Raw genomic sequence first — 26,439 nt, forward strand, 5'->3', positions numbered from 1 at the left:
ATTTTATATCTGAAAAAAATTATAAATCACCATTCTATCGCTATACATTTAAAAAAAAACTATAAGGTATTTCCCCCGCCTTCATGGTGTGGTGTTCTGTACGTTGGGCGCGTATTCTAGAGGTCCGCGGTTCGATTCCCGGCGAAATCGTTTACTCATTTTTCATCTTTTCGGTTTTTTCCAATTAACATAATGTCTCTACAGTAGCGCCCGAACTAAAAGGGTGGTGGGTGATGATTCTCCCCACCCAGGATTTGGCGATTGGGTCCCCTAAAAAACCCAGTCGCCCTTTAAAAGGGGAAGTATATAAGGTATTTCTTCCACCTTCCTTGGCATGCCTTCGTAGTGTGGTGGTCTGCACGCTGGGCGCGTATTCCAGAGGTCCGCGGTTCGATTCCCGCCGAAGGCGTTTGCTCATCTTTCATCTCTCCGGTTTTTCCAATTAACCTAATGTGTCTACAAAACTATTCAACGATCCTTCTCTTATTTTAAGTATCTTTTACATGAAATTTATTCTTTTAAAGAGGTTTCGCATTTAAACTGAAAGAGTCTAAGTGTGTAATAACTAAGATATATAACTGCATTACAAACGAAAGATTTACTGCTTAAAATAAAATAAAGGAATAACTGGCTTAGACGTCAGCATCGCAAAATCTTCAGAAATTTCCCTCGCCACCAATTTGCTTTATAAGATTATTAAGTCAGTTGAATAAATTTTCCCTTATGTGAAAAAGGAATTGATAAATCTTCGTAAACACAATTTTTCATATTATTGCAGTATTTTTTTAAATTATTGAATATATAACTATATAAATGCTAGTCTTAAAATAAAAGAATATCAAAATACAAATGCAGTAAAAATTGTGAGCTTGGAATAGGAGTGTAGTATATAACGCAAATATACCATTCTTCCTCCTTGAAGCATGCCTTCATTGTGTAACGGTAGCACACTGGGCGCATATTTGAGAGATCCATGTTTGAGCCCAGGCGAGGGCATTGTACATTTTTCCCATCTCCTGCTTCAAAATAACCTAATAATTCTACAGGCTAATTAAAATATAATCCACTGATAAAGAGCATTATATAAAATTTACTTAAACAGAAACCACAGGCAATTAAATTCGGAGTGCTAATTTTAGCAATTTCGTTATCTTTAAGTTCATTTGTAACACCATGGCTCAACCAGCGCCACCTAGCGGCCGCCGGAAGACGCCAACCAAAAAAGACTGAAGGCCCGTCCACACGAGTACGCTCGAACGCGTAGCTCGAAACGTAGCTGACGAACGCGCTTTTACGTTACCAGCGTAAAAGCGTCCAAACGAGTACGCTTTCGAAGAGTGCGTTTAACCGACAGAATTATTTTACGCAAAAATCACGTGACGGTGTAATATAGCGTCAACAGAGCTGTATCTTATTACTTCGCTATTCTTCTGTATGTTTTTGCCGCAAGTTGTCCGAATCAGATGATTTTTTTTTTTTTTTTTTTATAGCTGAAACTTTACTATTAAGTGCAATTATTAAGCAGAGGCAAAACCGCAAAAAATGGCAAGAATGAGTCCGAAAGATTTATTTAGAGCGACCTGTTCAAAGAGATTTTTTTTTTTTTTTTTTTTTTTTTTTTACTGCCTTGTTTGCGAAAGGAATGTACGGAATTGTTAAATTCCTACTATTAGCTCACACTCTCCCTATATCTTTTTGAAATTTTCAGTACATAAAATGCTTTTTATTCATCCACTCAAGTTCAAATACAATTTTTTAAACTTGTAGTGAATGACACTTGATGTTAATACAGCTTTTTCACATTTAAAAATTTTTAATTTTAAAAATTTCTGTTTGTATTTTTATTTATTTATTTATTTATTTCTTGTATTTTTTAAATTTTTCTTTATGGACCTAAGTAGGAATTGACTTAATTTTTTTTTGTACATTACTTGTTTTTTAATTACTTCAGGATGAGTATCGACCAGTTTGACAGACTTGCAGATTCTATATTGTATGAAAATTAGGATTTATAAAATTGGTTTGGAATACAGTATATAAAGAGAATTAAATTACTTAATTCTCTTTATATACACCATCCACCATATAATAAAACCAACTTCATATTTTTTTAATTTCCCCTCCCTTGGCCTTTTTTTTTTTTTTTATTTATTTTTGAATTTAGAATGAGGTTCAAACTTTGGACAGTTTATGAGAAATTATGTGCATGATAAAATATGCAATAAAGTAAAAATAAAGAGAAAATTTATAGATGATATATGACAGATGCAGATATATTATTACATAAGGATTTCTATTTGCACTGCACATTTCTAAACTAAATTAAAAACAATAACAATAATGAATAATATAAGAAATGAAAACTCTAATAATAGGTAAAAAAAGAATACAATGATTCATGATTAAATATATGAAACAACACGTTTCAAAATGAGAAAAGGTAACTGAATTATTATAATACCGTCTATGAGTGAGGTTCGAACTCGCCACCTTTCCATTCCTCCGCCACCAAAGTAGGGCGCTTACCACTCACCTATCTGTGATAGCAACATTTGTGAAAAATAATGTAACAAGTAGAAGTCGCTGCAAAGGTAATTTAATTAAACTCCAATAAATGATTGATGTATGACACAAGTTGTAACTTTCCTCCAAAATTTCGTAATTGTATTTTATTGAATACTCTTTCACAGCCAACTGCTTTATTTTAGAAGTTATTATATTGCTGAAGTTAGTTTTTGGTGTATTTAATATTGGGATATTTATAGAGCTTTTTATTAGACATGATATAGCCAATATTTATAAGAATTAAGGAGAATTTTGTAAGGCAGAAACTTTGATTTCGTAGAAACTGTAATTTATTTAGGTTCTTATTACTTACGGTATTATAAATAGGTGAAGCATATGGATATACTGGTTGGATCATTGCTTTATAAATACACAGTTTTTCCCTTTAATGAGAATTTTAAATGTATACCAATATGTACGGTTTGAGAAATCTGAAGATGGCGTGAACAATGCTGATTATTTTATTGCTGTATATAGTTATGATATTGTAAGGATCTTAAGTTTTACTAACGTTTATTTTATTTTAAATCTTTATTATCACTTCTTATTTTCTACTTCCGGCCAGAATTAAAAGCTTTAACTTATTTATGCAAATTTGTCTGGCGAACGCCAAGTACTTAAGTTATGGCTTTTTGCCATGCTAGCGAGAGGAAGGAGTTAGTCGAAGCAGGCCGCTTGCCTTAGCAGTTTTTACTGGGTTGCTGGTTGCCTTCCAGGCCAGAGGTTTAATCCTCTTAATAATTTTAAACGTATTGTAGTGTTAACAGTTCTCTGTACTACATACGGCTTCCTGTTAATATACGGCCAATCTTCCACGTAGGCCCTTGTTTATTATTCCAAAGTTAAGTTAGAGTTTAGTTAATATTTTTATATTCTTACGTTCAGACCACAAGTAGTTTGTCTCTGTATTCCGAAGTACGGAAATTATTGTAAAGAGTGAAAAATAAAGGATTTCGTATACCCTTCCTGGGTATCTTGTCTACTTCCCACATTTATTGGACATAGGTTTAGTAAGCTCCCTCTTCCGAGTCAGGTCTTTGCATGTTAACAAAGAAAGTAAGGCGGAACATTGAACCTGATAGTGGCGCCCGACGAAGAAGAATAACCATGGCCGAGTTTCAAGAAGAACCTGTGCTGCCTGCAGAAGCGGCTCAGAATCCAGAAATGCCAGCTGCCGCCCTGTAAGGATTTGGTTACATAGTCCAGACCATGCGCGCAGCGATGAAACCAGATGCATTTAATGGAAACTCACCGGTAACCAGTTTTTTGGAAAAATTGGAGGACCACTTCATGATGTGTCCCGAGCATGAGTTTCAAAAAGTAGCCTTGGCTACCAGGCTTCGAGGGGCCAAGCGCTTAATTGGTTCAAATGCATAGCCGGAGGTCTCTTGGGTCAAGCGGGAGGTCCCACCTATACTTACGAAAGTTTCAGGACTGCCCTAGTGAAAGCCTTCTTTGTCGTAAGGGATCGTGCGAAATTAGAAACGGAACTTTTCAGCATATATCAGCAAAGAATCGAAAATCTTTCCACCTTTATTTTAAGAAAAATTCACGTCTTCAAACTCTTGTATGGAAACCTTCCGGATCCTGAGATGATTCAAGTGATTTTGCCGAGGTTACTTCCCCAAGTACAAGACTTTGTTGAATTAAGGAGTCCGACTGCACTGGAGGGGTTGTTTGAGCTGGCAGTCCAGTTTGAAAGTGGAAGAGCGGCGGACATTGAAAGAAGACGCCAGTGTCAGCAACGAAGCCAATTGGGTGAGCCAGGACCACAGCGGGGTCAAGCACACGGCTACGGAAGCGGGGCGAATCAGTGGGCAAGGAAGCCCGAGCATCCAAAAACAGCCGGCGAACGTCAACAGTTCAATAGCAATCCAGGAAAAAAGTCTCAAGGCCAGTGGAAAAAGAAGGAAAGCATGGAAATGAAAAAAGATTTAAACTAAAACGGATTTCTGCTGACGGGAGGGTGCGGAAATCCGAAGGCCAAGAAAACCCCTCTTCCTTCAAGTTAAATACAGTAATGGTGAAAAATTTGACTCTTCCGAAGATTGAAGTGTTGGTGAATAACTTCCCAGCCACCGCACTCCTGGATACAGGCGCGCGGTGTTCCTGTGTGGCAGAAGATTTTTTTAGGAAGTATTTTCGGAAATACCGCATACATAATTCGGATAATACGACAGTGTTAGCTGCGCAAGGAGAAAGATGCAAGTGCATAGGTAAATTACCGCTATACGTCCGTATCAAGGACGAACAAGAAAAGGTTATGTTTTTTCTCGTAAAGAATTTGCAAGCACATATTATCTTAGGAATAGATTTTCTTTCAGAGGCAGAAGCAACGCTGGATTTTAATGAAGCGTCCCTTAAGCTGACGATGAAACCAGTTCGAGAAGAAAAATCGGAACCGCCAATGTTAAACCTTGATCACCTGCCTAAGGAAGAGCAACAAAGAATCCGACAAGTGGTAAGTGAATTTGCTTCGTTATTTAGTGATATTCCAGGATTTACTCAAGTTACTAACCATAGTATTGACACCGGAGATTCAATGCCAGTTCGCCACAGAGCATACCGGTATGATAAGAATAAAGAAAAAATTATAGAATGGCACATCAGCGATATGCTACGTAAAAAGATCATAACGCCCATCTCAAGTAGTTATGCTAGCCCGGTGGTTTTATGTAAGAAAAACAATGACTACCCATTAACACATCAAAAAAGGTGGCGTTTCGCGATTGACTATCATAAATTAAACTCCATAACTAAATATCCGGTATATCCGTTACCTATTATTGAAGAAATTCTAAGGAACATAACGTCTACCAAATATATGACGACTTTAGACTTAACGACTGGTTATTTTCAAATAGGAGTTAGACCGGAGGACGTGCCTAAGACTGCTTTTATAACCAAGTCTGGCACTTATGCATTCCTGCGTATGCCGTTTGGCCTTTCAGGGGCACCGGCAACATTTCAGCGATGTATGGACATTGTGTTAAGGCCTGTTCTTGGAAAGTCCACATTTATCTATTTAGACGATATCATTATTACTAGTGATAATCTGGACCAACATGTACAGGATTTAAGACAGGTGTTTTCTTTATTAAATGAGGCCGGTCTAAAAGTTAATGTCGAAAAGTGCAAATTTTCAGCCCCTGAATTAAAATATTTAGGTTACAAAATATCTCAGAAAGGAATCGAGACAGACGAATCAAAAATAATCGCTGTGCAAAAGTATCCGCCGCCAAACACGGCGAAGAAGCTCTCTTCTTTTCTACGACTTTGTTCATATTATAGGTTCTTTATAAAAGATTTTGCAACTATTGCTGAACCATTCTTAAAATTAAAAAGGAAAAAGGCAAGATTCTCGTGGACGGCCGAAGCCAATAGTGCTTTCGAAAAATTAAAACAAGCATTAACGCAAGCCCCTGTGTTGAAATTTCCTGAAAAGGATGAGAATTTAGAAATTTCAGCGGATGCTTCGGATTATGCGGTATGAGCGGTACTTTCGCAAAATCAGCAGCCCGTGGCATTTTTTAGTCGAACTTTAAATCAAACACAAAGAAATTATTCCGCGACTGAGAGAGAGGCACTTGCAGTTCTGTTAGCAGTGCAAAAGTTCCGAGTCTATTTTGAAAGAGCGCCAATAACAGTGTATTCTGATCATGCGGCGGTAACTAGATCGTACTCAGGGAAAAACGTATCCCCAAGGTTAATAAGATGGGCACTCAAGCTACAAGAATGTAATCTGGTAATCAAGCATACCCCCGGAAAGGAAAATATCGTAGGAGATGCCCTATCCAGAATAAAAATAGATGAAGAAGGTAATACTGTAAAGGTGGCAATGCTCACAGCATGTACAATAAATTCCCGAGAAACTGTAATAACCGAACTGGGTAAGGATCCTGAGTTTGGAAACATTTATGAGTATTTAAAGGATCCTGAAAATTTTAGCCACCAAGATATTGTGGCAATAAGAAATATAAGAAATAGGGCGGCCCATTACGAACTAATAGATGGTCTATTATTTTATACAAAAACTACAAATTCCAACAACGAATTTTGACCTGTTATCCCAGCTAGTCTTAGATTAAATATCCTGCAGGAGTTACATGACAGCCCTTTAGCTTCTCATGCTGGTATTCGAAAAACTATCCAACGCGTACGCGAGGCAGTCTATTTTCCTGAACTGCAAAAGTTAACAAGGGCGTATGTCCAGTCCTGCCCAACATGTCAAGCAGTTAATTATATTAATTTCCGCCCGGCCGGGTTTCTAAATAGTATATTTTAAAATATGGGACGCCCCTAAAAGTTATATCGGATAATGGTCCTCAATTTGTAAGTAATATATTTGAAGACATGTGCCAAAAACTGGGCATACGTCATTTAAAAATGGTCCCGTATCGGCCGCAATCAAATATAGCGGAACGGGTCAATAGAAATATAGTGAAAATTATCCGTAGTTATGTTAAAAATTTTCATAAAAGCTGGGATAACTATGTCAATGAATTTGCTTTCGCCCTTAGAACCGCAAAACATGATACAACGGGCAAAACTCCTGCTGAGTTATTTTTAGGATAAAGATTATAACGCCGTTAGATAAATTATTTTATGTTCAACAAAGAGCCTCAGAATTTAAAATGGGTGATATAGAAAAATTAATTAAAGAAGCAAAAAAGAACACTGAAGTAGCACAAAGAAAACAGAAGCTCTATTATGATTTGAAACGACGGGGAGTAACTTATAAAGTAGGAGATGAAGTTTTAAAAATTAAGCATTCACTTTCTTCAGCACCAGAAGATAAAACCGCCAAATTTTTTCCACGATTTGAAGGACCATATGTCATAGAAAAAATAACTCACGCTGTAGTGGTGTTAAAAGCCAGGAATGGTGAAACATGCTCCGCAAACATTGACCAAATAAAACCATATTATGACCGTAATAAAATGCAAATATTTACAGATCTTTTGCAGGATCCGGCACGGCAGGCACGGCAGGCACAAGCTCCAGAGGTGGAACAACGTCAAGCACAAGGACAAGCCATTAGGAGGCAGGAGCAATTGAAAAGAAAGTTTCCCCGTTGGAAAATTGAAGGTAACAAGAAAAAGAAGCCGTTCCACCGACCAGAAAAGAGAGCGCACGACCACCCCCAGAATGAAGAAGGAAGAAGTACGACGAATGCAAAGAGAGCCAGGGGAAATAACGGCAACTATAACCCGGCTCCCAAACGGAAGATCTACTCATCGGACAGGACTCTCCGCAGCAAATATCGCCGAACTGCGGAAGGGCCACCAGCGGCGGAGGAAAAGATACAAGGAAAATTTGAACGGCCAGCAACGAGGTCCAAGCAGGAACGAGAGAGAAGTGTCCCGGTTCCGCCAAGACCAGCGGCCATCAAACGGCCAGGACCACAGGCAGAGGCGAAAAAGAAGGTATTCAAGGCTGACCGAACTGAAAAAAAAAAGAAAGCTTCTAGAGGAAGGCACTGAAGGGCGAGACCGCACAAGAAGGAGGATAAATCAAACGAAAATCTGCGCTACCTTCCCAGACTGGGCTCAGAAAAGAATGTCCGAATATCACAAAGATAAGTAAAATTTTATGTTACTTTGCAAACTTAAGTTAATCTTTCATTCTTACTGCAAGTGGCAGATTTCAAGACGTTTTACCTCATGTGAGGTCTACCTTTATCACCAAAAAGGCGAGAAATGAGTTGTTACCTATTTTGGCATTATGTTTTTCAATTACTCGCGAGTAAAACTAAAGTTGATGTATAATAGGAATGTGTAAATACTTGAATATTGTAAAAGTTATTGTATAAATTTTATTTAAAACATTCTGGCAAGAAAGAAGTTTTAGTGGGAAAGACTTTTGAAATGTAGCATTTCAATGTAGAAGAATTGGCACTTGCTTGGAAAAGAATAGAAGTTAACAATGTACTACTAATGTATGTATTCACCATACAGTACAGATGATAAATTGGTTGTCCATAGAGCTGATAATGTAAAAACAATTTTTTTTTAAATTTCTAGTTTCTAGTGAGAAATGTTTATAAAAGATTGGCCTCGCGTTAGATTCTAGAGCTAAAAGTTTTCAACAAGGTCGTTTTAGACCTCAGTTTCAAACTAATTAACTCTGGCGGGAAGTATGTAAGGATCTTAAGTTTTATTAACGTTTATTTTTATTTTAAATCTTTACTATCACTTCTTATTTTCTACTTCCGGCCAGAATTAAAAGCTTTAACTTATTTATGCAAATTTGTCTGGCGAACGCCAAGTACTTAAGTTGTGGCTTTTTGCCAAGCGAGAGAGGAAAGAGTTAGTCGAAGAAGGCCGCTTGCCTTAGCAGTTTTTACTGGGTTGCTGGTTGCCTTCCAGGCCAGAGGTTTAATCCTCTTAATAATTTTAAACGTATTGTAGTGTTAACAGTTCTCTGTACTACATACGGCTTCCTGTTAATATACGGCCAATCTTCCACGTAGGCCCTTGTTTATTATTCCAAAGTTAAGTTAGAGTTTAGTTAATATTTTTATATTCTTACGTTCAGACCACAAGTAGTTTGTCTCTGTATTCCGAAGTACGGAAATTATTGTAAAGAGTGAAAAATAAAGGGTTTTGTATACCCTTCCTGGGTATCTTGTCTACTTCCCACATTTATTGGACATAGCTTTAGTAAGCTCCCTGTTCCGAGTCAGGTCTTTGCATGTTCCCAAAGAAAGTAAGGCGGAACATTGAACCTGATAATATTTCTAAGCAAAAACTCATCTCTGTGTGGTTCTGACGCCATATTGAAACGGGTAAGCAAGAAGGTTTTCTGATTATGACACGTGATAAAAACTCGGTCGGCTATTGGCTATATGCGCGCGTGGCGGGCGAAGAAGCTGAACAGGAGCGTACTCAGTTTTACGTCTTCTGGGTCACGCGAATTTACGTCGGCTTCAAAATGTTACGTCAACTACGTCGGGAGCGTCCTCGTGTGGACGGGCCTTAAAGCCTTTAGTCGATGTACTGTAGTCATGGACTAAGCATGCTGTTCCCCGAGATTTAATTTGTAACTTAAATGTGTAATTATAATGCCCTTAATTGTAATGTTTGATCTTAATCGTGTTATGTTAATTAAAGCTAAATAAAAGCCAGGTAAGTCTTTTGTTTATGGTAGTTTGGTGATGCATTGACTTTATTTAGAAATGCCTATTAATTTTAAAGATGTAACAATTTTCTTTATAAGACAAAATAAATAAACATTTTATAGTGTTCACAATTCAATAATCAGTATATTATTCTTTTATTTTTGAAGTATTCTTCAAGTTACCATTTAACAAAATTTGCTATACTTTTCTTTCCTTATTGTGACATTACAAACTTTAAAAGTCTATGTAATTTTAATTTTTAAATAACATTACCTTGGCAAACATATGATGAAGGAGTTTCTCCGGGATGTATTCTAGCTCCAATAACGATGGTTTTTCTCCTCCGTTTGGTTTTCTTTCTCAATGGATCATTTTGTACAGTATCACTAGCTTCCTTAGCTATCTCTTTCTGAACTTCAATTGTCAGCATATCCAACCTGCGGCCATGCTAAAAAGAAAATGTTATAAAATAAAGGATGTAAAAAAGGGTCAACGTTTAATGAACTTTAAATTTTTAATGAAATTTGTGACGTCACACGTACAGTTAATAAAAAGACTTAAATACATATTGTGCTTCCCAAACTTTTTTTTTGTTAAATTAAAGAAGTTAGATTATATGCATCTTTAAATGATTCTCCTAACTTCTGATCGATGGGCCAAATTTTGTAATGCGTTGCAACCTACTATATAAACTAGTTCTTTCATTAATAAAGTGAACCCTCCAGTAGCCAAGTGCATAACACTGCTGAACACTCACTGACAATTCTATTCAAGTTTGGCTGCACAGTGGTTCAGCGATTTTCCTCATGTATAAGGTTATTAAGGGCAAGTGTTCCTTAAAACATTCTCCATGAACGCATGCCTCTTGGTAACTCTACTAGGATTTACCATCATTAAATAATCCAGTCAAATCCACTGTACACTCAGTTTTATATCCAAACAGATGGGCCGGTTGCATAAGAGTTTCAGTGTTTTTTCTGCTGTGTAACGTGATTATGGGCCATTTCCTTTAGAAAGTCCTCTGCAAATGTATATGAGCACAAAGCCCCCTCCCCCGAGAGCTTTGCCTTGATCCAAATGATCAAACGTGGTAGGTCGATTTGTATTCGAATCCTTGTGAATTTGCTCATCGCATGGATATTTTCGAAGATTTTCCCATGTGTGCAACATAAATATGAGGCAGTTTTCCCGTAGTCTTTCGTGCAGACTTCCTTCATTTCACGTAGATAGCCCTCTTGTGTGTTTTATTCAATTAAACAAATAAACACTGCAATTTTACTTTCAAATCTCTTCAGTGTCGGTCACTACAATGTTTTATTGTACACGAGAATAGCAAATCATCGATTGTAAAATCAAAAAAAAATATATATATATCCAGACAAGCTCATATAGTCGTTACTGATGGGGAAAAAGGACTACTGAATTAATTCTAAACTTTCTCTAGATTTTTGTGTTGGTTTCTTTTCGTACAATGGATTTTTGCCTATGCATTCATTTTTCTTGGAAGAATAATTTGGCTATGAAATTAAAAAGTTTCTCTGCAAAACGGTTCTAAGCTGGAATTTCTACTTTTGTAGTTCACTTTTGAAAATGAACAGAAATTTCGCAGATAAACCTTTGGCATCCAGTATCTTCGAGAGAAAGCCTTCCTCTGCAATGGGACAAAAAAGCCGCAATGATATTTCTGCAGTTTGATAGGAAAAGGAGCAATGCCCATTTTGCAAATATTAAAGAAAAGCTGTCTTAATTATGAGACGTTTTTATTCACGTTAATTATTACACAATGCATGCAGACTTCAACTAAATATTTCTCCAATTCTTTTCTTATTCTTAAAAACATATAGTTATTTTAACTTTTATTTTAATGGTCTTATCTATACAAGATTGTTGTATTATATAGAAATTGGTCCTGATTTAAACCGTAGCCATGGAAGAATATTGAGATTTTTCTTTCGTCACGAAATTCCTAATTTTGGAGTTAGTAACGCATGTATCTCAAATTCGATCATTTTAGATAATGGTCTTCTTGCTCTCAAGTCCTAGACTTGATCGCTTGTTTTATAGCCACCAGCAACCAAGCGGCTAAAAACGATGAACACTAGCAGTTAGACCCGGGTGTTGAAACCTTGGCAAATGAACTGGCTGAATGAGAGTTTTCTGGGTTTTTTCCATGTGTAATGCAAACACAAATTTGTTTTCTTTAGAAACCCTTTCATGAAGTTACCCTTTCCTTTAGGCAGGTAGCCTTTGCGTGCTTTTCCATAATGTAAAAAAAAAAAAAAAAAAAAAAAAAGTTAAGATCCTCATAACCTTCAGTTAGCATCAAAGACCCTTATTTTTTTAAAAAAGAAGACAATTAACTTTTAAGGAAATATACATATATAAACCGAAGTTACAAAACTGATGGTCACAACATTAAGGGGTGAGAGAACATGGCAAAAGTAACTATTTGTGGGGTGAAATATGAACGTGGGAACAATAACATGGCAAAAGAAAAATCGTTTCAACCACGGATATTCACCAGTAATAATACAATTTTTGATATTTACAAGAATTGTTGAATGAAAGTCAACACATGCATCACGACAAAAATGAAGTGATTGGTATACACTTTGGAAGATGTCCTGTACGTCACATACTTCTAAAATACAGACGGGTATTCTGTCAACAAGGACTTCAGAAGGGTGAATCTCTGTTCCTAAACGAGATCTATCGTCGTTTGGGATGCGTGTGTGGCAAATGCTATTCGTTTATTAGAACAATTTTTGAAAACACACTGGAGGAATAAATTAAAGGAACAACTGTAAAAAAAGTCATGTAACTTGAATGATTTTGCAGCTAAAAACATGGAACTCGAGCAAGATATTTATTTTATCATAGTTTTATTATTAATCATCGCTTTCCTTGCATATAAGTCATATACAAGTGAGCAGCAAAATTACAAATTTTTTAAAAGCAGTAGAAACAGCATACTTTTAGAATTCCGGATGCAGTGTTGAATGCTAGTATAAATTTTTCTTTTTTGTTTTTCCAGTCTTTTCTCATATCAATAATTAGTTTTCTTACTAAGATGATTTACGATTTTTTTTTGTTCTTTTATTATTAAATTTTTGTGTGCTTAACTTTTGTGTGCTACGGCTATTTAAATATCACGTTCTTCGCACTATGCCACATAAAATTCAACAGCAAAATCACAAAATATTTAAAAAAAGCAAATAATTAGAATTCCTGATAGAGTGTTAGGAACTGACATGCATTGTTCTATGTTCGCTTAACTATTTCTTAAAAAACTAGCTAACCGCTCGCACGGCCATCCACATAACATAGTTATATAAAAAGAAATAATATATAGTGATTTTAATAAATGCAGCTAGGGTAATTTCATAAAAATATTTCGCATTTCTGATTAGATATCTCAGGATATTTAGCATTATATTTAAATCAATGATATTAAAGAGCAGAAAAAATATTCTTAACAATTTTTAAGAACCGTGTTTATCGCTTTTAACTACTTTAGTCTGTTACTCGATAACCCACCGGAATAAATCTGTAAGTGAAATATATTAGGCTTTACTGAATGGCAACACGCTAGGGCGTGGAAAATAAAAGTATTTTATTTCCGGCACCGCAACACACTGCTTTTAAATATTTGAGTTTGTTCATTAAAACTAAAAGGTAAAATATCTTTCATTTTTTGAATGGTAACAGTCTGTTGCGCTGGAGACAAATATGTTTTATTTCAAACAGTGCTGCCATTTCTACTTTACAAATTGCTTTTTCAATTAAAGGTTCACTAAATTTGTATACAATATGAAATAAATAAGAAATTAATTCGAAATTCAAAATTTGGGCTTTGAGGAGCACATGTTCGGGTGGAGGGCTATGCGTGTTCAAAATTTGGTGGATCTAGATGCCGTCGTTTTTCCATAATGCGAGGAACATACAGATTCTTCATTGTTGATTTTTTTTTAATAATACATCGCGATAGCATTTGGCGGTAACAATTTGAAAGGTAATTCGGACACAAAAATGATACAGACAAAAAAGGAGTTTCAAACCTAGTAGCATCTCTGATGCTAATAAGAATATATTGTTACGAAATGTACAGGCGCAGTAAGATGGCTTCCCCGCAAAACAGTTTTAGGGTTGCCATACAGTGGCAAAAGACGGCAGGTTTGCCACATTTGGCGAGAAATCGCCCATTTGGTGACAAAATTGGCGATATACCATGGATGGTGGGAGAACCTTCTGGAACGAATTCTTACCGGTTTAGCCCAGAATGTTCTCAAACACAAGCCGAAAGCTATATAAACCCTGCTGGTCGGCAGTCAGGTAGTATCGAGAGCTTGCTTCGTCGAGAGGGCGAGTGTGCATGCCTCGTATAGAGTGCGAGATAGTCAGTATCGAGTGTGTCTCGTCTAGCGAGTCAATCCCTGCGGAGTCGATCGAGTTGACAGCCGGGCAGCGAGTGCCGAGTGGGTCGTCAAGTGCACCGAAAGAGTGTCGTAGTGTATCGCGGTTGGTGCATTGTCGAGAGAACGTGCTGAGCTCCGGGAACGACTGAACCGAAGAGTCGGGAGTTGTGCTCTGTGTGTCGTCGAGTGCATCACGAGTTGTAGCGTGGGAGTTTTGAGAACGACCAAGCAGAGTCGAGAGCTGTACTCTAGTGCTTTGCCGTGAAGCTGTCTCCCCCGTGACAGCCTGATAACCTGAAGGCTATGTCGCTGATCGTGTCAGCGTGTTTATAGTAGTTCATCGACGACTGTAAAACGTGTTTTGTAGCTGTCCTGACAATACTGGCTAATAAAGTGGTTTTCGATACTTCATCAAGTAGTGTCATTATTCACTCCAAATCCATACAAACTCCGTACGAACGTGAAGGAAGAAAATAACGTAACAACTGGTATCAGAAAGAAGAAAATCGCACTAATATGAAATATGATTAAAAGTAGGGTAGGAAAAAGTTGGTATAACAACATTTTAGAAATGAATAGGAAAAATTAATAATTTGTGTAATCACACTTCACCAAAATTGTAGCTACGGCTATTTTCTATACTGTATATAAGATTGTCTAGGCGTTTTTGTGGGAAAAAAAGCGTTTCACGATGAATAGCGATTAATATATATATACATTTAACCATCTTTCCCGAAGTAATTAATCAACAACTTGTTAGCTTAGACATCTAGTATCTTTCGTACCTTAAAGAATATGAGAAAAGACAACATAGTTTATCAGAAATGCATTAAAAAGTTTATTTATTCCACCTTTTGGTTTGTAATCAATTTTTGAGACAGGCGGTGACTAAATAACGAGCTGATTTCAGTAATTTTTGGGATAATTTTCCATTTAAATCTTCTGTTCAGCTCTTAGGTTTTGTTATCTTCTTTTATTTTTAACATCGATAAATGCTTTTTTCTAATTTTTTTTGCCAAATGTATAATTTCAACAAAAAAACCTTCGGTTCTGATAGTAAACTTATGCATCTTCGTATGACATGAAAATGTGCCTATTTAGAGAGATATTTGTAAGGAAGCATAAAGCGGAACTATCTTTCTGGGTTTTTATATTTTAAGAACCAGCTGAACAAACGCAGTTAACTCCACAAAGTACTCTTAAAAGACAGCTGCATATCCCAAAATACAAATAAGTCTTGACTCTATACATTTTTGCGTTTGTTTCGTTATAGAAACACAATTTTTACGCCTCCCCAATAGTAGCTAAGCTATTTTCTGGCCAAAATGACATCCCATTTGCAAACGATGGCTCGCATTTCCTCTACATTCCTTTCTCGTACAAAAAAAGAGACTGCTACTTTTATTATTTATTTCCAAGGCGTCAGCTTGTTCTAACACGTATAGGGCTCAGAGTAAAAATGACTTGGAGAAAACTGTTTCTTCCGATTAGGTTGATGCACATACACATATTGGCATGCATATATATATATATATATATATATATATATGCAAAATTATCAAACTTCAGTCGTGTAACTAATCTAATAAAACTTTAAACTCATCATTAACTAACGATAATGTTTTGAATTCATAATTTGGACTACCAAAAAAAGATTAAAATAATATGCTTTTCTACAAAATATAGAACTGAATGAAAGAGAAACAAGCTAAGAGTTAAATATTCACTAATTATTTTTCTATTTCTACCAGTAAATTATCATTTTCTACTTCGCATACTCTTACGTTGTAAATGGTTAGCACATCCATCTCACAACTGGAATATCTGTAAAAGGGATAATTCCTTTCTCATGTTTATTGGCTGACAAAAGGTATAAAAGTAATTTCTAGTACTGAAATCCGCTAATTAAAATATGTAATTCAGAAAAAAAACGCTTGCTGTGAATGGAACTGCGCAACTGAATTTAAATTAGACTATCTATGGATAATAACCTCCGACTTTATTCGGAACACTTCTTGAATGAACAATAACTACAAAAAAGAAAGAAGAAGAATTCTATGTATCAAGTCTAAGTAGAAAGAGGTTGAATGCTTTTTATCAAACTGTCTATTTCAGAAAAACGTTTTGGAACTGTGAGAAAAATTAATAAGCCAAGTTATTCCAATAGTCATTGTCTCTAGAAATTAATCGTTTAGCTGCTAGCTTCTACGCAAAGACAGGCAACTCTTCCTAGCACTCTTCTCTGGTTTTAAAATCTCAATATTGGCGGAGACAATTTATGTAAGAATCCTAAAACAGGTTTCATCATTCTTGAACACAAGATCAAACCATGAACTTAAACCAATAAGTTAAAATTTTTGTTATCAGTCTGTTAAGTACGGTGAGGACGAAAGATCTGAAATCTCTTATAATTTCGATGAAATAATAAATATAGATAATACTTGATGTACAGTGGCATCATGATGGATGCTATAATCAATAAGTTTTAGTCTCCATGTTTCTTCTGATTTCTTTAAATCTTCTTGATTAGTTCATATCAGATAAAAGCCAAAACCATAAACAAATATACATGTTACGCATACATGTATGCATGACGGATTGTATCTTGAAAGCAGTATATATTAACTCATATCATTTATTACATCATAAACGTGCAGCTGATTTGTGAACCTTCTTTACAATATATATATATATATAGTCGTATGGACCAGAAATATACAGTCAAATTAAGCATTATATAAGAAAACTTCGTAGATCTCTTAGATTCGTGCAGTTTTATTTTTGTATAGCTGTCTTCAAGTAGTGGAAAGGGTATTCGTAAATTCTTTCAAAGAAATAAAAAGAGTAATATTTACTACTAAGCAGTACAATATTTAAAATGGAACCTAGGGCCGCATGGTACTCATATTCTCAAAGAAGAGAAGTGTAATTTCGAAACTCGTTCAGCAAGCACACGTCCTGGTCCTTCAGTCTTGGTGAAGAACTAACACACCTCCAGAAAATTTTCAAATAAATGCTTGACATCTCCGTTAAGTATTTGAAGTGCGCACATTTTTAATGATTAAAAGCAGCATTGAAAGATGTAGCTGATTGATTCATCAAGCGTCAATGGAAAGCCAAGCAGAAGCAAACTTTGTCCTTTAAGAAGCGTTACATTAACTTCAGACTGTTATCATCCAAAAAATTTGTGAAGGCCATCGTGAATTACATGCTAGGAATTGGCAGATAAGCATCTAATGTAGGTTACATCATAAAAGGTAATGAATGCGAAATACAACGATAATACCGTGGTCTATTTATCACGGTACTACCGTTGAATTAAAAATTATATTCCATTGTCGGAAGTTTTGATTACGCCAGTCGTAAGCATTCGCAAACGAGTTCAATGGTAATTTAGGTTAATGTCAGTTGAGAAAGATGGTTCCGTAGTTAAACCATCGAAACCACTCCTGCAAAATTTGCAAATATAAGGCTAATTTTTGTTGTTTGACTTCGAAAATAACAGTTCAATATATGGAAAAAAAAGGAAAAAAATAAACCTGTTTGGGGCTCCTATAATTAAGATAAAATAACACGCCGAACAAGTATTAATTTAGAAGTCAAACAAAAAAAATCAGCATTATATTTGCAAATTTTCACTGGACCAATTTCGATGGTTTTACCGAACCACCATCCTCAAAGTCCATCATCAGTTTTACCGAACCTCATCTTTATGTATGAAAACCATCGAAACTAATCCTGTGAAAATTTGCAAATATAACGCTGATTTTTGTTGTTTGTTCTAAATTAATACTTCTCAGACGTGTTATTTTATCTTAATTAAGTTCAATATATAGTTAGCAGTTCAACACAATATAATAGTGTATATATATCTCGTGTATTGCGCTTTTTTTTGTTTACTGTTTTATACGTTCATAATTTGTTTCCTGGAACGCATAAAAAATTATAGTTTAACTTCACGTTTAGATTTATTTGAATACAATATTTTCATTTACTGTAAAGCATTTTTTTCAGGTTTAATTTTGCTCTTCCTTTTACAGCAAGGAAGCGTTGCAATTAGCTGTCATAAATTACGTGAATTATCTAAGCAATGCCGGTATTTATACACAATTTTATAAATTTACATTTAATTGAGGGAAATTATTAGATTAGTTTATAAATAATTTGTTTTTCGGTATAATGAAAACTTTGACTGCTGATCGCAAATGGGAGCGTAGTTAAAAAATTATAATAAAAATAAAGAAAAGACACTTTTATAGCAACAATAAATTCTTAGTTTTCACACATACGTTATGCTAGTAAAAACAAAGTTACTGATAATGTCAGAATACTCTTTTTTTAATTTTATATCCGATCCCCGTATAACCCTCGCGTGGCATTCATCGCTGCAGCCTTCAGTCGTGGATGTCATACAAAAGCAAAAACACTTTTCTTCTCCTGTGACATTACGGGCCAAGAACTCTTCGTATCTCTTCGTCTTATGGGAGTACGACCTCTTTAATACATTTTTTTTGGGTGGTTACTCAATTTTTTTTTTCTTCACTTTGTGTTTCAGTCTTGAAATATTGCTTATTATCATGGTAGTTGCATAAGGTGCCTAGGTTACCATTTCCAACAATGGTATCGCATTCTTTCAGATTTTTAATGCCACTTTTTCTTTTAGATATTGGTAATTTTATCGGCCTCCCTGACGAGTGAGAATAAGCAGTGAATGCCTCTGTTACCAGAAATTTGAATATTTTCACAGTTATCGTAATGGGCAAGAGCTGCCACAAATTGCTTTTTAGTTTATGATCTGCAATTTTTGTCTTCCGAGCGTGGATGACATTATAGGATAAGATGAGCAGTTTTGCTTTTCAGAAAGGAAGGAAGGAGGGGAAAACGAGAATGTGATAAAATTAGAAGAAAATAAAAAAGATACAAAACCAACCAATAAAACAACTGGATTGAACGTTATTCTTTCTATGAGATTAAGTTTCAGAAAATCTAAGAAACGATACTTAAGTGATACTAAAAAATTTAGGAAAAGTAAAAATTATAAGAAAACTGCGTCGTCTGATCTTGGTATGCAGATATCAAAAACTATTTCTGTACTCTATTTAATATCTAAAACAATTTTATTGAGCAGGTACTACGATAGGCTTACTAGCTTAAGAATGAATTCCGCAGAAATTAGAGTCAGAAAACATAAAATCATACATATAAAGTGAGCTTTTCAAAAGAATTCAATTAATTAGTAGGAAAACAAAACTGCTATGTTATTATTTCATAATCATAACTTAATACTTTATGGAGACATATACATTTATTTAATAAAAATTACTTATAAGGCGGTCTTGAGCATTTATTTCGCTTTCGCACGAAGGTTTGCAAAAATATTTCCTTCGAATGGCATTACTTTCTATTTTGACAGGACGCGTCATTTGTGAATTGGAACATATAAACAGCTTCAAGAGATTTCCTTTAAGGTGTTAAACATTTATAAGGCTGTTTTCAACATTTATGAACATACCGATGCTTGGTTTCTTTCGAAAAAAAAAAAAGAAAGAAAGAAATCTGAACGATAGGTAATCTTCGATTAACAACTCAGGGCCTTATCAGACGTACGGACACGAAGGTTTTCCTAGAAACAAGTTGCTGATGTAAATATAAAAGAAGGCCTCACAGAAGTTTGGCATTCCTGGAATTTCAAACGAGTTGAAATGAAGACAGATAATCAGAAAATCACTTGTATTCTCTTCATAAGGAGAAGAGATGCAAATAAATGCCTGTCAGTATTTTGATTGCATCTTTTCTTAATTTTTTCCCCAAACTGTTCATATAACAAAGAATAGGAATCTCTGAGTAGGAAATTACACAGTACCTCACCTATAGCTTAACTAAAATTAAAGTAATCGGTGTAAGTGTCAAAATTAAAGTAGCAAATACAAATTACATATGTCTTAAAAATATCTGGCTTTGCTGTATTTGAGTAACGTTTAGCTCAGATATACTTTAAATCTGGAAGAATTAATATAGCAAAAAAGTAATATTCTTGAGATATAAAATTTTGGGGAAATGATGCTGCAGATGTGAAGCCCAGAAAGTGAAGGCTGATACAATGTGCGTTATAACTTCAAGCATTGTCGTCTCATACAGCTCAGTCGCTTTTTCTTCTAGATGCAGTTAATATCTGTCTTGTGCACAAACTTGGCAGATTTTCATTCGTTTCCTAATAAACCTAAATGCTATTTATAAACCAAAATTTTACGTGGTTTATGTTGCACATCCTGTGACCCTTCAAATCTAAGAGAGTGCAGCCACTATGATGAGAACGTATGTTTCTACGATAGTGGTCATGTAGAATAGTATCATTATGAAGGCTTTGCGCTATTGTTCTTTTTCGATGGATGCCTGCGCTGTCGTTACACCTTATGTGAAACTTCTTCGAGTTGACACTGGACCCTAGCTCAAGATGACGAATGTTTTCTCTACTATATATAGAACTCAACTGGTCAAAACTTCATCGTCAAAAATAATGTATGGAGAGGCTAGATAGGTGGATGGACCTCAGTTTTATACAAAATTTATGGAATGCTGTAAGGAGGGCTCTTAGAACTTTTATGAATTAAAATACTTTGCTGAAGATTTTGTGCGCTATATGTTTGGATACTTTGCATACTTCAAGAACTACCTTACGTATATTTGGATACCTTGAGTATTGGAAGAGTTAACCTTGCTAGATACTTTGCGTATTTAATATTATTTTGCATATTAAAAGAATTTAACTTTTATTTTATATTTTATACTTTTCACATCAATCCTTCATGGCATGAAGTTATGTTCTACCAAATTCGCTTCGAATTTTCGGAGTACTTTCTAATGATGTTATACCTTGCTGTTATTTACTATTGGATACAGTGCTTAGTTCAACCTTACTTATCCAACCTTGCTTTGTTATTTCCTATTGGAAATAGTGCTTCGTTCAGCCTCATCTAATCAATATCTAGGTTTTTTTCTGACATACTCAAAAGTTCCATAGACTGGAAATTTATTTAACTAACATTTAATTTTTGGTTAAATCATCTTTCCTTTCAGTTTCATTTTCACTCACGCTTTCTTGCCAGAATATTGACAAAATAACTCTCGTATATTCAAATGAGGTAGAAAGAAGTGAGAAGTGCTTTTTAAGGAAAGGTTTTGGAAGATGATTTTAATCAGTTAAAGAGCGCGTGTTATGCTACTTGAAGCTCATCTTGCTATTTTGGATAACTAACGATTGAATTCTGTGGCTTTGAGCGCTTCTAGCCATTTGTTTCCACCTACTTACACAAATCACAGCTTTCCTGCGCGTTAACTTATCCTATTAGCCGTTAGGTTAGATTTACTATATTTTATTTTAATTATATCGTTACCTGTTTATTATCGTTGCCTGTTTTGAGTTAAGCCAGAAGTACTGACTTTGTTTAAGAGCAAATAGAATCATCTGTTAAATTATATTAAGTGAATAAAGGGTTCTTTACGCCCTTCTTCTGACTTTCTGTTGTCACTAAAGACCTGGGGATAATTCCTCATATAGTCTTTTAGAGCTCGTTAGTTAATGCTCCGAAAGAGAATGAGACCCTAAAAAGTATAGAATAATTATTTTACAAACACTGAAGTGAAGAAATGGCAAGACTTGAATCTTAGAGAGTACGCGCAGATTCAAAAATTAGTTTTGTTCAGTCTGTTCAGGTTCTATCAGAATTCTAAAATATGAGAAATTAAATTATATCTAATTCATATCAGCGGTATTTATCAAAATTATTCTGCTTTTTGAAAAATTAATTTTTAACTTTAGTTATCATTTTCTGGTTCTCTGTTTCAAAATTTTATATTGAATTTTCTGATGTCATCTAAGGATTTGCTTTTATTAACGTGACGACGTTTTCTTTGAGAAAACAGTAAGGAGAAGAAGGCTTAATAATACGGAGAACCAGACTGATTTTATTCCCATGAGGCATAAATTTTACTTAGAAATACAATTCTTGGTGTGTTTGATGATTTTCTCATTTCAGCCTAATTGAGGGCTATGAATTGGATTAAAATCAAAACACACGAGGGAAAACAAAGCATACATGTGTTTTTGGAAAATTATTTTTGAATAATGAATTTTGAAAATTGTTTTTGGAAAATAACTTGATGATATGTTGTTTCTTAGAATGAAAAACTACCTATAGGTCTGAGTAGTAATATTTTTTATAGTAGGTAAAAAGGAAACTGAATTTTTTTGAGATACTACATTTAAATTCCATAGAAAATCCAAAGAACTAAAAGAATTTAGTATTTCAGTAACTATCTGTCGGATATTAAACACTCTTGCTAAATTTCCTAGTGCTCTAAAGAGGTAACGAATGGAAGATAACGGACAGATATGATCACGACAAAATTGTTAAATTATTTAATTACTTGCTGATTATTGTCTACTTGCAAACTTTTCAAATTAACCGTATATAGAGAGATCAAAATATCTAAAATATTTTTAAATTCAAAATGAATAATTTAGAAATTTCCCTTCTCAGAAAGCTTAGTTATTTAACATTTATAAATGCAATGTTTACCAATTTATTTTTGTACGATGGACATATTTGTTCTTAAAACCAGAGACGTTTCTCTTCCTTGAATTATTCAACTGTTCGCTGAGAGCTGTGATGACGTAATGAAATTCCTTTTAGTCTTTTTAATTTTCCCTTGATTTTCAGAAAATGCCAGGAAAAGAAATTTAGTATTAGCTTAGGTGGCTTTTGAACTTAGCTCAAATTCTACGCCAATGATCTCAGCTTTTTTTTCCTAAATTCTAATTTCGTGGATTTTTTTACAGGAAATCAGGTAAGGGATATCTACCAAGGAAGAAATGCCTTCAAAGACTACTTTCTAAATGACACTTCCTCGTATTAATATTACACAAGAGTTTCCAATGGGATAAATTCATTGAATGGATACAAATGGATTATTCTGGTCGTGAAAATTATGAAAAGGACAAAAGTTATATGTCCTGAAAAATTTCATTTATTTGGGAAATATTTATGTTGAAAATCTGTAAAGTATCTTCTCCCTCTTTATTGCCTTAAAGGTGTAATTGAAAGCACATCTGACTAGCATCGGGAGGTCCAGTATTCGAATTCCTGCAAAGGTCTTGCATATTTTTCATGTCTCTTGCTCCGAAATAAAATGCTTCATACACTCCGTAAAGGGAAGAGGTGTTAATTTTTCAAAAGCGAAACTGTTTTTGAACTAAGTGCTAATCTAAAATCAAGTTTTTTCACTTCTATACGTAGTTAAAGGTTCCCAAAATAAAACTATCTGCAATTAAGAGCTTAGATTTATCAAATTTCAAAATTCCATACATCTTTAGAAAGAAAAAGCAAGCAACACAAGTAACCAAATGTAGTTTAAAATATGCATGCGGCTTTCTTTAAAATATTTAATGCTAGCTTTCTTCATTTGAAGATTTATACATACATAAAAATGACTCTTAAAGTAAATTTTAATGCTAGGAATTTCTTGTTATTCAGTATTAGTTCATGTTTCGTAATTTCGCTGAATACGAAAACAAGTAATTTTTAAATTAAATTAGATAATGTTTGTCTCTGCTTAAAAATTTTACTTTAAATATGTAAAAATAATCAATCGGATCAAGCTTTTGTCTCTAAACTGCATTACAGTTGAGCGGAATTTAAGGAAAACCAATGATTTTAAATTCTTGCTATCCGTCTAGTAGGATTGTTGCCCTCGTATGAAAAATATAAAATCCCTTCCCCAAATGTAAAAATATAAAATTTTATATTACGCCCAAAGAGGCGGTTTTTAACGTTTTGTAAGTTACCTTTATTTATTAAATACCACGTTTTCGCACTTAAAGCATAAAATTCAATTCAGCAGCAATATCACAAAAGAATAAACCTCGCGCATAAAATATCCGTGCACACGATCTTAATGTTAATGGAATGCTGTCTGTTAATAAAAAATTCGTTAAAGTTTTACGACATATGAAATCTACGTCATACGACATATGAAATATACTTAATAATTTACGACATATGAAATAATTTACGACATATGAAATATACATCTATTTCAACATATGAAATAGATAATTAAACAAATTCTAAATTCGGGCTTCCAGATGGCCATATTGAAGTGGAGGACTACGTTATTCAAAATTTGATGTCTTTGGGTACCGTTGTTTTTCACAATGCGAGAAACATACATACATTCATGAAGATTCTTCATCATTTAATTTCTTTAAATATAATGAAGGGCTCTAATATTTGGTGGCAACAATTTGAAAAATGAAACGCCATTTTATAGTGAACCAACGCAAAATTCCAAAACATAATTAATGGCCCTTCTGAGGTAACGTTCCTTTCGGCTAAAAACTGCTGTCTACTGATAATACTTTAAGTAATACTTTTACTATGTAAATAAAGATATGAAATAAGAGGCAAATAATTTTATTCTGCATGAGATCCTTACAAAAAGCCCTTACACAAATAGAAACAGTAATGTTTCATTACTTCTTCGTATGGCATGATGTTTTAAGCAAGATCTTTTTATATTTCAAAAATTAAAAATATTAATCGTATTAATTTACAACATTTTATTAAAATGTTCAAATTAAATAGGTAATAATAATGTTTAAAGAAATTATATAAATCCCGATAGAGTTGTTAATGCTAATAATCATGCATTTTCTTTGCTTTCGGGACACATTCTAGACACTTTTTACAGAGTGCGATTTTTTTAAATTACTAGATATTGTTAAGCATATGGTTTTAATTCTAAAATTATTTCTGCGCATTAGTAACACCCACTTTCTTCCTATTGCAGTCAGGCGAAGTAGGCTTTAAAGAAGAAAAATTAAATTTATTAGTGATTAAAAGTTTTTCATTTTTCTATTTAAATACGCGTGCTTTCGCTAACTACTAGCAAGTTAAAAACATTTTTCTCCCAATCTTAAATTTGAATATTTTGCTCGTAAATTGATATCATTGTCTGAGGAGAACCTATTTTGAATAGTTACGGTCGAAGTTAATCGCACCGAAAGTAACAGCTAGATAAAATGTTTAATAACGTTTTTCTAAGTAGTCAGCATGTGGAGATGCAGTACTTAATGCCTACATTACTATGCTAGTCTTTTGGGTATTATCTAACTATAAAAACAATTTTAGTTTAAACTAAAAGTTTAAAACATTCTGTCAACATTTCGTTTTTAAATTTTCTACTCTGCTTTCCGTTTTTAGTATGTTTCCTTTTTTCTTAACAACTTATTTGGATACTTCGTTTATTTATTTTTTATTCTGCCTTATCAACGTCTTTAAGTCTTTTTTTTTTTTTTTTTTTGGCTTAAAAGATCTTTTCAGTTCTTTGGCAACATATTTCTTTCTTGATATATTTTTTTTACTCGTATTTACAGTGCTTTTAGATTTCTTGCAATTTAACACTTTTTTAAGCGAAAAGCATTAAGGTGTCCTCTAAATTTTATAACGGTTAAAATTGTTTCTTGCAAATGGAAAGAAAAAAATAACTTTTAATTCTTTTTTGGAGAGACAAAAATTAACACGTGATCCTTGTCACACCACAGCATAAACGTTCTAACAATTCACCTTTCCTCATATGTAACAGACATGATTTAAAATTTCCAGGGGGTAATACATGAACAGTATTTGCTTATTAGAGATTAAGATAAGTCTTGTTATGCATAAGTTATACAAATAAAATATATATTAAACTGGTACGTATGAAATATGGTAAGCTAAAATACTCAATGTCCAAAAGAAAGTAAATAATTCATTTAATTTCTTTTTAAAAATTTATTAGTAAACATGTTGAGACATTAGGTAATTTCGAAGCAGGAGAGAGGAAAAATGAGCAACGCCCCCGCCGGGAATCGAACCACGGACCTCTGGAATACGCGTCCAGCGCGCGACCACTACACCACGAAGACATGCCAAGAAGGCTGGAGAAATACCTTATATATTCCCCCTTCTAAAGGACGACTGAGGTTTAGGGAAACCACCCAAATCCTGGGTGTAGAGAATCGTCATCTACCACTCTTTCAGTTCGAGCGCCACTGTAGAGAATATTTTTGGAAGCAGGAGATACGAAAAATGAGCAATGCCCTCGTCGGGAATCAGACCACGGATCTCTCTAATACGCGCCCAGCGTGCTGACCACTACACTAGGAAGGCATGCTAAGAAGGCAGGAGAAATACTTTATAAACATAAACTGATCACTGTCCAAACGTAATTATTTTATTTAATTTCTTGGTAGTTAGGAAACTTAATAATATATTATTCAGTTTGCGTATGGATGATTTA

The 26,439-nt window shown here is 34.4% G+C and overlaps 1 protein-coding gene across 1 annotated transcript in view; it reads right to left on the reverse strand.

The window, feature by feature from the left end:
* LOC118181081 (cytosolic carboxypeptidase 6-like) overlaps nt 1–26,439 on the reverse strand; it is a 174,904-nt gene that overhangs the window by 77,946 nt on the left and 70,519 nt on the right. The window contains exon 2 of the mRNA XM_035350163.2: nt 9,959–10,133. Coding sequence (XP_035206054.1) covers nt 9,959–10,115 — 157 coding nt within the window. The 5' untranslated portion in view covers nt 10,116–10,133. The remainder of the gene's footprint in view (nt 1–9,958; nt 10,134–26,439) is intronic.

Source organism: Stegodyphus dumicola, chromosome 6 (assembly GCF_044657685.1).
Source record: "Stegodyphus dumicola isolate Sdum_Otavi_A_Nest chromosome 6, ASM4465768v1".
NCBI lineage: Eukaryota > Metazoa > Arthropoda > Arachnida > Araneae > Eresidae > Stegodyphus > Stegodyphus dumicola.